The sequence below is a fragment of the Schistosoma mansoni genome, chromosome 7, assembly GCF_000237925.1.
Source record: "Schistosoma mansoni strain Puerto Rico chromosome 7, complete genome".
NCBI classification, from domain to species: domain Eukaryota; kingdom Metazoa; phylum Platyhelminthes; class Trematoda; order Strigeidida; family Schistosomatidae; genus Schistosoma; species Schistosoma mansoni.
The window spans coordinates 9,591,281-9,605,969 of record NC_031501.1 but is presented as its reverse complement, the minus strand read 5'-3'; the positions used below and the strand labels follow the sequence as shown (position 1 = coordinate 9,605,969).

At 36.6% G+C, this 14,689-nt stretch overlaps 1 protein-coding gene across 1 annotated transcript in view; it reads left to right on the top strand.

Moving 5' to 3' along the window:
* Nucleotides 1-14,689, top strand: part of Smp_139410 (hypothetical protein) — a gene marked incomplete at both ends in the record, with an annotated part of 54,656 nt that overhangs the window by 32,806 nt on the left and 7,161 nt on the right. Inside the window, 4 exons of the mRNA XM_018798812.1 lie at nucleotides 192-327; nucleotides 3,111-3,221; nucleotides 5,813-5,940; nucleotides 9,054-9,123. Of these exons, the coding sequence (XP_018653717.1) occupies nucleotides 192-327; nucleotides 3,111-3,221; nucleotides 5,813-5,940; nucleotides 9,054-9,123 (445 nt within the window). The remainder of the gene's footprint in view (nucleotides 1-191; nucleotides 328-3,110; nucleotides 3,222-5,812; nucleotides 5,941-9,053; nucleotides 9,124-14,689) is intronic.

Genomic DNA, 14,689 nt, shown 5'->3' with positions numbered 1-14,689 from the left:
TACTATCTCATAACAGACATGGTTGAACTCCACTGATCATTGTATCTCACTAGAACTCCAGGAAACTACCTCTTGAAGCCAATCACTAGTGAGCATATGTCGACTCATAATCTGAACTAATAAAAACTCCCTCTGATACTAACCCTTCCTAAAAAATAACGATCTCTATTTTATTTATATATTTATTCAAGGGAACAAGGTGATAATCATTTATCATTATTAAACTCAGCTTGGCTTATATCTGTTACATTCTTAAGTATTGGTTATGGTGATATTGTACCACATACGAGTTGTGGTAGATTAATTGCTGTGGCAACTGGACTTATGGTAAGATTATATTTTATTGAAGTTATTATTTTTCAAAGTTGAAATCATGAGTCGATTGAAGCTACACCACCATGGAAAACACTGAAAGCACTGGATGACCGTTTCGTCCTAATATGGGACTCCTCAGCAGTGCGCACCCACGATCCCGCACTCGCGAGATTCGAACCCAGAACCTACCAATCTCGAGCCAGAGCCATTAACCGATAGACCACTGAATAAGATACTTCTTTCTAAGAATGAGTATGAGTATAATTCATGGACAACTTTTGGGTGACACTAAAATGACCCGATGAATGTCCACCAACATACTAGATTTAATGGAAAGTTATAAACTAGTGTGAAGAATTGATGATTAGGATTAGGAATTAAAATTAAGGTTTTTATCATGAACCCCTCGTGGAGGAGCATAGACCGCCCACAAGCATCCTCCATCCAACTCTATTCTCAACAATCCTTTCCACTTCTTTCCAGCTGTTATTCATCCTTTACATGTTTGCTTCCATTTCATGACGTAGTGTGTTCTTCGGCCTTCCTTTTCCTGGTTTAATTTTAGGATTCGAAGTTAGGGCTTGTCTAGTGACGCAGTTTGATGATTTTCTCAATGTGTATCCTATACACCTCCATCGTCTTTTCCTAAATTCTTCATCTGGAAGCTGGTTTGTCTTCTCCTACAGTAGGCAGACTGTTATTAGTTACATAATAATCTATTATATACAAAAACGTGAGTCGTACACATAGCGAGTTTACAAACCCCATGACGCAACTGGTAACTTGAAACTGACGTACTGGAAACATATCTATCTTAATAAACAGATCAGAAACGAATAAATGACATAATTTCAGAAGCGTAATCGAGGGCGCATATTTTGTCTGATGTGGGACTCGTCAGTTGTATACATCTGATGTTTACTCCAGGATTCGTGCGTCCTGTATTCTATTGTTAGCCACATTCTGTCTATTTTGAAACAACTTGTGAAATAATATCTTTAATGTGACATTCTGCACTGTATGCATGGATACCAATCAAGACTGGTAAAGTTTCAGTCTAAAAAGATCCTACGACAGGATTATTCAAACCATTACAAGTTAAATTAGATTAGAAACTGTTCTTCATTACACTGGAATCTATAAAATTATTTAACATTGTTTGAAAATTCAAGCTTTATATAACCTTCAATGGATCCTCAATGATTAATCCATAACTTATCACATCAGGAATCGGAAGCAGATATGAAAGGGTTGATTAGCAACTAAAAAGAACTGGAAACGATAACCGAGGACAGGGTTGAATAGAAAGTGTTGGTGGGCAGCTTATGCTTCTCCATGAGGGGTAACATGCGTAAGTAAGTAAGTAAGTAAGGATCACATATCAATGAACTATTAGTGTCGTAAAGTCATAGCATTACAATTAACGGTGATTATTGGATAACGTAAATCCTTAGATTGACCGCATTTTTGATAATAAACAATTCTCTTAAGAATAAATACTAAAGTTCCATATTTGCCGTTTTCTAAATATTACTTACTTACGCCTGTTACATAGGCCGCCCACAAGCATTCTCCACCCAACCATGTCCTCAACAATCCTTTGCAGATCTTTCCAGTTAACGTTCATCCTTTTCATATCTGCTTCCGATTCTCGGCTCAATGTATTCTTTGGCCTTCCTCTTCACCGTTTCTCTTCCGGATTCCAAATTCGGAGTTTGCCTCGTGATGCAGTTTAGCGATTTTCGCAATGTATGTCCGATCCAACTCCAACGTCATCTCCTATTTTCCTCATCAGCTGGAAGCTAGTTTGTTCTCTCACATAAAACCTTGTTGATGATAGTATCCGGACAGTGAATGTTGAGTATTTTGTGTAGACAATTGTTTATAAATAGTTCTAATTCGTTCTTCACATTGGTTGTAGTAGTTCTAGAAGTTTCAGCTGTGTACAGTTGAACTGGTTAGACGTTCGTATCAGTTTTCATTAAATGTAAAAGTGCGCTTTATGAGAGAATATCATCCAACACGATTTAAGCTTAGGGTTTACTGAAGATTACTTTCAACTATCTAACGGTTATATAGTTGAAATCATGAATCGATTGAAGCTAGACCACCATGGAAAGCACTGGAAGCACTGGACGGCCGTTTCAGCCTATTGTGGTTAATTTAGTCTAATATTGTTTTTACTGTCCTCATAATCATAAAAGTAATTCATTCATCAAGTACAGATTTATTGATTTAATTCTGAACTATATTTTACCTATACTGGCTGATGATACTATATGCTTATCCTAAGTGAAGTAGGTCAAAGAATTCTCGAACTGATGACCTATGAAATGGAAGTTGAATTCCTCAAACATTGAACCATCATTCTATCTTCATGGTACTATTCATACTATTGTACATTGCTAGTATCATCAGTATTTGAGCATATTGTAGTGAACGGGTGGGGACAATCGATAACCATATTGTAAATAGTTAATTTGCTAACTATCAATCCATTGTCTCAATCTTGATTGCTCCTTCTGCAAATATCAATCCATCTTCTCTGACTCCATTGTTCATGCATGTTCATACCAAGCGCGTTCCGTTCCCGTTCTCTCCTTATCGATCTTTCGCGAAAATACATTCTATACCCGACCATCACCATATACTACTTATATGGATATAAGTAACCTACATCACAATAATAATTATTGGAAATGATTTCATTCTATCTAACCAATTCATAATCTTACGTAATCTTTTCTTTGTCGTTGTTGTTGTCTCATTTCTTTTTTCTTTTCTTTTCCATTTAGGGTTCCGCTTGTACTGCATTATTAGTTGCTGTATTTTCAAAAAAATTAGAAATGACCAAAGCTGAAAAACATGTACTACATTTTATGGAATCTAGTAAACTAACCAAAAAAGTATAGTGATCTATATATTGTATTATTATTATTATTATTACTCTTATATAACTGTATTATACATCGTATATTGTTGAATAGAAGACAATTGTGATAGAGGGGGACCCTTTAATACTAAATGGACATTGAAGCTGTTCATTTTAATTATAAGCAAAGATGAATATTGGGCAGCAATCGAATCCAGGACGCTCGTTTTGTCCTGGACCTGCACCTGAGTGGATAACGCGATGGTGTTTGAAGCAAAAGGTACTGGGTTCGAGTCCAAGAGTGAACATCAACAAGTGTGCAATGCAGGTACATCCAGCTAACAAGTCCCAAATAGGAAAAACCGCGCGTCCTGGATTCCACTACTAACCGCTATCCATCTTTGATTAGAATGCTTGTGAATAAAGGCTATATCGAGGCAATACGCACAGTATGCACATATGGCCAATAAGAGACTGATCAATCGCAGTCCTAAATAAGAACAAGAAGATTCAGACAAACAATACCATGTGTTTATTTTAATCACTACAAAAGATGTTAATTGCCTAGTATTTAACGAAATTCTTTACATTTCCTTATGGATTCGGATAAATCTTCAGTATCCTAAGCTGTTCTAATAACTCACAGGTTAAATCTACACAACAACTTGAACATGAGAGAAAAGGTGCGAAATATGAAAAAACCGCCTTACTCCAAGGCTCGTTTATTTACAGAAAATCTAAGGTTCTTATAGTATTTTAGATGACTTTGAGTTTCTAGAAAGTTCTAGAACTCTAATAAACATAGTACCAGTATAGGTTATCATCCAATCAGTAACGTGACATGGGACTTTCCACTTTCTGAATGTTTCTGGCTAAACTTCTATCAAATAAGATGTTTCTCAGTGTTTTCTGAGCCTTTTCTGGCTTTTTTTTCAAGGAATATTCTGGATCTTCCCAATAGATTCCAGTTGAAAAGCTATTAAATAAGCCTTTTATTATAGTTTGGTAATATAATTAATCACAAGTGACTAACTCATTGGTCTACAGGTTGAGCGTTCATGATCGTGATCGAAGGTCTTGAGTTCGAGTCCCGAATGTAGGATCGTAGATATGTACTGCTAAGGAATTCTGTACAATGATGAAACAACCATCCAATACTTTCAGGTTTCCAATGTTGATCTAGATTAGTTTGAATCGTGAATTCAATTATTAAGTTCATAAGGTCATAACATAAAGATGAATAGATATGGATTAATGATTCAATTGAATCCTATTTAAGAACAAACTAACTGAAATTGTAAGCAAAGGTGGATAGTGGCTATCGGTGGAATCCAGGACACGCGTTTCATCCTATTTGGGACTCGTCAGCTGGATGTACCTATATGTCAGACCTGTTGATGTTCACTCTGGGACTCGAACCCACTACCTTTCGCTTCAAACGCCATCACATTATCCACACAGCTACTGAGTCCTGATAGCCACTTGCTTGTGCAATGGAATGAAGTTTAAATTCATTTAGTATTGTTTGTTTGAATCTTCCCATTCATATTTAGGACTACAACTGGTCAGTCTCTTATTAACTGGAGTATTTTGTTTATTTGTTTGTTTATATAAATAAGTCCATTAAGATCAACTTCTATGGATAGTTCAAAGTAGGATAAAGTAAGTTACGTACCAAATATAGAAGATTTGACAGGGGGTTTCAACAATTACATAAGCTTCAATAATGCAATGAGAAGACGAAGTTTATCAGAATTATGCGATATATTTGCGTAATACATTTCGAAAAATCTGATCCTAAATATACTTTCCAATGGTCAAAGAAGATCACAGGATAGATAGACATCTTTCTGCATTGTGAAACCTTCGGTTAAGACTGGTCATAAGGTTGACATCGAGTCAATACTTCTAGTGTTATACAAAATCCTTCAAGGGCATACACTAAGGTTTATTGAAACCCTAGGCTATACGGAAACTGGAACCCCCTCTTTATTTGTTCAAAAACAAGTTGTTCTTACCCTTCACCTATCCTGGGAATGTTGATTTATTATCCATAATGGTTAACACACTGTTTCTGTGTACTTTATGTAGTTCTTTTCTTTGGCAAATTTAAAATGGATGAAATAATGATTAGTCGGATGATGATGATGTAATAGTATTAATGATTGTTATCACTTTTGGGCTATTCATATTACAATGTAATGATATCGATAATTAGAGAACAATGATTTATCAACCGTACCAATAACTCATAAACCAGTATGAACAGTCTAGAGTCGTTATCGGTTCTTCTTCTTCCTGACTAGCCCTGCCTGCCTGTTGAGTCCAGAACATGAATCTCGGCCTGTGCTATATGAATCATGTATTTCAAACATACTTATAGTATAGATGTGTGAATGATATATTCTTCAACTGTAGGAGTGTTGTCCTTGAATTGCTAATCCTCTCCTTTTTCGTCTACATCAGATCATCGACGTTCATCGATGATTGAGTTCAGATACATGAATGTTTCCAAATCTTCCAATTTGAGCTTAGGTATCTAATCAAAATTGTTATTTCAATCTACTTATAAGAACACATCGGAGGTCATTAATCGTTTCTATTCTATGCTTATTATAAATTTAGGTTAAACATTGTGCAGCTAATGTACTCCGTGAAACTTGGTTATTATATAAACATGCCAAATTAATGCCAACATTTAATTCACATCGTGTCAGAGCACATCAACGTAAATTCTTACAAGCTATATACAGGTAAGTTTGTACTACTTTTTGTTTTCTAAATCATTCAAAATGTAACCAGGGGAGTTCAACTTGGTTTGTTGTAAGATAGTAACTCACTGAAGACAATAATAGACAGTGGAGCAATAATGGGGTTTGGTTGGCTACCAGTCTAGGTGACTCAACATTGAGTGAACTATGTTGAGATATGTTAGTGGTTGAAGGTAGTCAACAGGAAACCTTGGACCTAGGTTTCATGCTATTTGGCACTCGTCAGCAAGGTATACTTGTGATCTTGAGGGAACTGATGCTCCCTGACAGATTAGATCCCTTGTCACTCAACTTCACATTCAGAGACGTTACCACTGGGTTATCCTGGTACCAAGAAGGACCTGACACACATGACACTGATCACCATCCAGTGATCAGTCAACTCTAAATACATCTCAGTCCTACAGGAGGTCAGCCGCGGACCGATAGGTCTTGGTTTCGAGTCCTGTGTGCGGAATCGTGGATGAGCACTGATGATAAGTCCCATATTAGAACTAAACGGCATTCCAATAGTCACAGAAAGGACCTGACACACATGATACTGATCATCACTCAGTGATCAATCAATTGTACACACATCTCAGTTCTACTAGAGGTCAGTCGCGGCTGGCTAGTGCCAAATAGCGCGAAACCTAGGTCAACGGTCTCTTGTCAGCTACCTTCAGCCACTATCATATATAAACGTCGTTTTAGAGTTGCTCAAAAGTCGTTCATAAAGTATAGTCTCATTAGTCTCATCATATGCTACAACACTTCAATCTTAAGTCAAATTTTAAAAAAATATTCTGAATGAGCTCTTTGGAAGAGTTAAAAACTACGATAAATCAACTACCTAGCGATTCATGATAAGTAATCTGATAACCATACATACAAGACTACAAATCATCTCAACCATTTGTATTCCTGTTTGACAGTGAATACATTCCATCGAGAAAGCCCCATAGGAACAATATTTATATTGTTACTATGATAATCAATAATAGATACCTTCTTAGAGATATAAATGGTTGAGATGATTTGTAGTCTTGTATGTATGGTTATCAGATTAATTATCATCAGTCTCTAGGCGGTTGATTTATCTTAGTTTTTAACTCTTCCAAAGAGCTCATTCACAATACTTTTTTTACAAATTTGACTTCATATTGAAGTATTGAAGCATATGATGAGACTATGAGACTATGGGCGACCTTTTGAGCAACGCTAAAACTGCCTTTGTATATGATGGTGGTTGAAGGTAGCTGACAAGAGACCCTGGACATGGGTTTCGTGCTATTTGGCACTCGCCAGTCGCGACTGACCTGTAGAATTGGGATGTATTTCCCATTGATTGATCACTGAGTGGTGATCAGTATCATGTGTGTCACTGGAATACTGTTTAGTCCTAATATGGGACTCCTCATCAGTGCGCATCCACGATCCCGCACATGGGACTCGAACTTAAGATTTACCGGACGTACAAGCGATAGCTCACCCTCTAGACCGCTGAGCTGGCCGGCATCCAATGGCGTTAATATCTAACTTCCATCGATCTATGGAAGACTGCGCAACCATTCATCCATTGTCTGAGGTAGATAATAGTCCCGGTTTCCAATGGTGGTCTTACATCAATCGATTCATGATCTTAATAAAAAGGTCACATATAAAAGCTGGTTAATCACAATCAAGATTACTAGTATATAACTTTCAAGATCAAATATATGTGTTCATAATGCCTTAAATGATCTATGAATAATAATCATACGTTTACCTTCGACTTCAACTATAAACTGCAATGTACTTAATTACCTCTGTAAATATATATTGCCTTATATATTGACTAATCATGTCAACTATTACAATTACTATGATATCCACAAAAACCCCCTTGTGATATTAATCAACATATGCTGACTAGTGACTGCCTTCAAGAGGTATTTCCTGGAGTTCTAGTAAGAAGCAGCGACCAGTGGGTTTCAACCAGCTCTGTTGTGAGATAGTAACTCACTGAGAACATGGTGGATGTGTCGCTCAATTTCGTGGATTAGTTTAAGTTGGACATTATATCCGTTGGATGCCGGCTCAGTGATCTAGAGGTTAAGAGTTTGCACGCGAGACCGATAATTCCTGGGTTCGAATCTCGCGAGGTGGGATCGTGGATGCACACTGCTGAGGAATCGTATACAAGGATGAAACGGCTATCCAGTGTTCCTAGGTTTTCTATGGTGGTCTAGCTTCAATTGGTTCATGATCTCAACTATTAAAACTAATCTATTTGTATAGGTTGTTTGATTCGTTCCACGACAGCGCTTGAAGCAAACGATACTGTGTTCAAGTCTTAGAGTGACACATTAACTTAGATCAGGTACATCTAGCTGACGAATCTTGAATAGAGCTGAACTATGATTTGTTTGAGACAAATATCAATGATGGCACCAAACGGTGACTTTGCAATATCATGAATTGATTGACAGTAGACATTAAAGTGTGTGCTATGAAATCTAAGTATATTGTGTTTGATTACTGATTGGTTGTGAATCTCGGCTTTCATCATGAAGCGTCATAATTCTTCCTTCAAATCCCAAGGCAGAGTTTAGATGGTTTGAATTATTTTTCCTTGTTAGCGTTTTTTAGCGAGTTAGTTTTCTACGGGACGGGGTCGCTAACCCAATACCCAACCCTCCTTATTTATCCCGTCTTGGAACCGGCAGTGGCCCTCGAAGGAGCTACAGGAGGATTTAATACATATAACTGTGAATGTATATTACCATAAATGAAGAGTTTCATAATGTGAAGAAACAACTGCCTAGTGATTATCAGTCTTCATAGATTGTTTAACTAAGACCATTCATGGTTACTAACCACTTTTTTGATGGAGTTTTGTTCTCGGAGCTGAATGGTTTGTTCGTGGAGCGACATCATCAGCACAAACTTCGTTCAGAAGAACAATGAAAGCTCCACGACCAAATCATCCAGCTCAGAGAACAAAACCCTTATCAAAATCATCTACCAGAGCTACAAATCGTCTCCACCATCTTACTAACCATTGTCGATCTACATTTGTTTAAATTGAGTGTTTATCAACTTAAATTTGCTTTAAATGAATAATCTCATTTTAGATTAAGAACAATGAAAGTGAAACAACGTGAACTACAAGATAAATCAAATTCTTTAGTGGATTTAGCAAAGGTAAGAAAGTTAATTATACTACTGAAAAATGTTTTATTCAAATTAAGTAGTAAAATTTTCTGTGTAAAATTTGACATTCCGCTACGCAACCTACTTCGAGGTTCTTTTAAGAAGAAAACTGATTTTTTAAACAGATTTATCTTAAGCAAAGATAGATAGTGGCTAGCAAGATTGTGTAAGTAAGTTGCTATCAGGACTCAGTAGCTAGGTGAATAATGCGATGACGTTTGACGCGAACGGTACTGGGTTCGAGTCTCAGAATGAACATCGACTCTGTGGTGCGGGCACATACAGCTGACGAGTACCAAATAGGATGAAACGCGTGTTCTGGATGCAACTGCAAGGTACTATTCATCTATCCTTATAATACTTGCGACTGTAGGCGTTATACGCACAGTACGCACATTTATCAATAAGAGACTGATTGATTGAGGTCCTAAACATCAATGGGAAGATTCAACCAAACAACACCAAGTGAATTTAGATTTATTTCGAGAATAAAAAGTTCCACCTAATACAAAACCTGATTAATTCATATCTACTGGAAAAACATACACAAACATTGTGTATAATCGACTAAAAAAGGTCAGTTAATATCCGACTCACTATAAGTATAGACTGTTTTACGAGGATAGTGCAAACTCATTCCTGGCCATTCTATCCTATACACATCAAGAAATGCAGATCAAGACAACTAGTGTAGTAGCGGTCACTGCATCAGTAGGCCACAACATACATAAGGGAAAAAGAAATATTCTCAAATACAACACACAGAACACCAACCTGATCTCACTTGATGAAGAAGAGGTGGAAACATTCACGTACACGTTCAGAATCATCGATGAACATGGAGTATCTGATGCAGACGTATAGGCGAAGATTGGCAAAGCAAGGGCATCATTCCTACAGTTGAAGAACTAATGCAACTCAAAATAACTGTCTATCAACCAACATGAAAATCACAATCTTTAATACGAACGTCAAACCAGTTCTACTGTACGGAGTTGAAACGTGGAGAAATGCTACAATCATCACCGAAAATGTACAGGTATTTATAAACAATTGCCTACTCAAGATACTCAATGTCCGTTGAATGGATACCAATCAACAACAACCTACTGTCGGAGAGAGCATACCAACTTCGAGCTGAAGAGAAAATCGGGACAAGACATCGGAAGTGGATAGGACATACATCGAGGAGATCATCAAACTGCATCATGAGGTATTCACTAACTTGGAATGCTAAAGATAAAAAGAAAGGAGGAAGACCAAATAACACAATGTGTCGAGAATTGGAGTGAGAAATCAAAAGGATGAATGGCAGCTGTAAAGGATGAATGAATAGATTGACCTGTGCACTAGCTACAATAGGTTATGTAGGTTCAACAAAGGACCAGCCCCTACAGTAAGCCATTGAAAAGTTTCAGACTAATAGAAAACTTATGTTCAATACTCTCTCTCTCTCTCTGTCTATCCACCAACGTACATGAGCACGTGAAAATGAAGTCCCGAATCAACTACTTCCCTTCTTTATTCCTCTTTCTTTGTTTCGTCTTTTTCGCCTTCTTCTTCTACTTCATTATATTTTCATAGTAATTAAATCTATATAACATAAGTGTGTTTTCTTTTCTCTCTCTTTATTACCTACTCAGTTATATTATGTATGTCAATATTATTATTTAATTGAAAACAATTGCCTGACAATTACCTTTATTCAACTTTCTATAAAGAAAACATGGTGATTTACATGAAGGGATTGTTATTGACATACCACTTATAGTAAATGAAATACTCACATATATACAATTTAGTCAAATTATGATTGTTATTATTGGTAGTAGTCGTAGTAGTAGTAGCCGTAGTAGTAGTAGTAGTGGTGGTGGTAGTAGTCGTTCTAGTAGTCGTAGTGGTAGCAGTAGCAGTAGTAGTAGTAGTAGTAGTGGTAGTAGTAGTAGTAGCATTAGTGTGATTGATAGTGTGATGTGGGTTACGTATATCCATATAAGTAGTATATGGTGATGGTCAGGCATTGGATGTATTTCAGTAACAGATCAATAAGGAAAGAACAGGAACGAAGGACAAACTGTATGAAAACGCATGAACAATAATAATCGGAGACGATGGACTGATATTTGTAGAAGGAACAGTCAAGATTGAGACAATTGATTGTTATTTTGCAAACTAACTGTTTACTGTATAGTTATCAGATTTTATTGAGATAGTCTATAATTCGTGCTGAAATACATTCGATTGTCCCAACCCGTATTCTTGTTCACTACAGTAGTATTCTCATTATCATTAGTAGTAGTAGTAGTAGGAGTGGTAGTAGGAGGAGGAGTAGGAGTAGGAGTAGTATTAGTAGTAGTAGTTGTTGTTGTAGTAGTAGCAGTAGTAGTAGTAGTAGTAGTCGTACGCTACACCCACCTTTCATCATACTACTTATATATGTAATTGATAGTAGTATTAGTAGAGGTAGTAGTAGGGGGAGGAGGAAGAAGAAGAAGATGAGGAAGAGGAGCAGTACTAGCAACATTTTCAACGTATTTTTGTTTTTTTTCTTTTTTTGAAATAATAAAACACTCAAATTTGTTTAAAATTTATTCACAAGTTACACGCAATTTTTGAAGTGATTTTACTTGTTTCTATTGAATTACTTGTTTTTGTATAGAAACAAAATTTTGATGTTTTAAGCAAATGAAAACACTTTTTCAATGAAAAATAAAAAAGATTGTAATGGTTTAATTCAGTAGTTGATCTAAGCTATATCATCATTGGAAACCTGGAAGCATTGGACGTTTGTTTCGTCATTGTGTGGGATTCCTCAGTAGTACGTGGACACGATCATGTACGCCAGATTCGAACCCGAGACCCGATCTCGAGCTTGAAAGATTATTCCATTGACCAGTGATTGTAATCATATACTCATTAGTGACTAGTTTCAAGATGGATTCCTTGGTGTTCTAATGAGAAACTGTGACTAGTTGAGTCCAATCATTGTAGGGTGGAGACAATTATCCACCTCAAACAATGGATGCAGGGCTGAACGAAACATGGGTTGATTGAATTTAGACATTAACACCGTTGGATACTGTCTCAATAATCTAGACGTTGATCTTTCACCTTCGAGATCGGAGGTTTCGATTTCGAATCCCGTTTGCAGGATCATGGATAAGAACTACTGGGGAGGCGCATATTGGGACAAATTGAATCTTCCAGTGCTTCTAGGCTTTCAATGGTGATGTTAGCTGAGATGTACTCAAGAATTCAACTGCAAAGATACTTCAATCTCCACGAATTTCCATCCTGAAAATAGTACTTAATTATGAAAAGTATTAGAAAGCATATGTATATATTATTTAAAAATCGTGGAAATTAGAGAATAGAATTGGTGGAGAAATCAGTCAACCATAATCAACTTAGAATCTATCATACATGTGCATTGATCCATCTTCCTACAGAAGATCATTAAGACAAGATGATATTATCATAATGAATACCAAAATTGTTAAAGTGGAACTTAGTCGTAGTGCCAATATTAGTCGTTGAATAAGACATAGATACTATGATCCATTATGAAAGAATGAATCCAGGAAATAAAAAGCTTAAAAGTGTTTTATAAGAAAAACTCTAAGAGATAGCCAAGACTTAATGCATTTGGGCCATAGTAACTTATTCTGAGCTATATCAGAGAACATCGCTAACTTATGATCATGATGATCTCGATCTTCATTTAACAGCATAGATTACTCCAACAATTGATCACTATATGGAATGATGTTACTTTTTTGATTTCAGCTTCGTTAACATTCTTTCAACCTACACGTGAGCCACTTACTTACTTACGCCTGTTACTTCCAATGGAGCATAGGCCGCCGACCAGCATTCTCCAACCCAATCTGTCCTGGGTCTTCCTTTGTAATTCTATCCAACTTTTGTTCATTCTTCTCATATCTACCTCCATTTCGCGGCGTCATGTGTTCTTTGGTCTTTCTCTTTTCCTTTGGCCTTCAGAATTCTATGTGAGGGCTTGTCTTGTGACGCAGTTGGGTGATTTTTTCAGTATGCGTCCCATCCACAGTCCAGTGCTTCTTCCTGATTTCTTCCTCCTCTAGAATCTGGTTTGTTCTTTCCCACAGTAGGACTCATGAACCAGCCAACATAGAACATCAAAGTAGGCAGAACTTCAGCATGAGTAATATATGTAGCACCCCTACTTCGTTACTTAATTATATCCAATGATCGGTAGTACGTTTTGTTAGTTAACGAGATAGAGATTATTCATTTTGTAGTTTACATCATGAAATGATATTATCTAGACTATCAATGAAAATCAAGTTGTACTGTATAGCTGTTTTGTCATAGTGTGAGATTCTTCATCGTGTACGTATCCAGTATCCTGATAGGAAAACTTAAAGTTCTCAGGCTTCAACTGTGAATCACTGAGTTGGGATGTAATGGTTCATATTTTTAATTTCTATGAGATTTGTTATACTTCAGTTATACCTGTTTCATCGTCGATATGATTAAACCACATGTAGGTTCTAAATGGAACTTCGGGAGTCTTTCTGGATATCTTTCATTAGTTTAAACAACTAGTTCACGAATCAAGTGTATTCCACATATTGTATTCTGTAATAATGTTTGCACTCCGCCCTATTTCTTGATTATTGATCCTAATAAACTCATGTTATACTTTTGTGTTACTACCCTATTAACTTAATCTTCAGTCAGTCAAATGATGGTTGTGGAGTGTAGGATTTTCAGAAAACAATACATAATGAATTATAAGCAAAGATGGATAGTGGCTAGTACTGGAATCCAGGACGCGCGTTTCATCCTATTTGGGACTCGTCAGCTGGATGTGCCTGCATCTCAGAGTTGATGGGACTCGAACCCAGTACCTTTCACTTGAAACGCCATCGCGCTATCCAATCAGCTAATGAGTCCTGATATGTACTTGTTTGTGCAATCGGGTAAAGTTTAAATTCACTTAGTATTTTTTATTTGAATCTTCCCATTGATGCTTAGGACTGCAACTGGTCAGTCTCTTATTGGCATATGTGCATACTGTACGTATTGCCTCGATATAGCCTTAATTCACAAGCATAATAAGCAAAGATGGATGATCATTTGCAGTCTTAAGCATCAATGGGAAGATTCAAACAAACATTACTAAGTGAAAATAAAGAATTAATTTTAAATCAATTATTGAAGATCAGGAAACACAAGATATGTGTTTAATTCTAGTAAGGGAAACCTCAGTAACAGTAAGTATCTAAACTATGTAGGGCATTGAATTCAAGACCTTGGTTTCACGTATGAATCCTCGATCTCAAGACCATCAATTATGCCATAAACTTGATTGTTATTAAGAAAACTAATCCCATGATTTTATATGACAACAGGGTGAAGCCTAGTAGACCCTTCTAGAGAAGAATACTACGTCGAAATACGGCACAACTAACGACGCTCAATAGCTGTTTTTGCATTGCTTACGCAGCATCATTACATCTTTCTTTCTTGCTGTATTTTTTGGGCAGCCTTATTCTTTATTTCCTTTTGAATC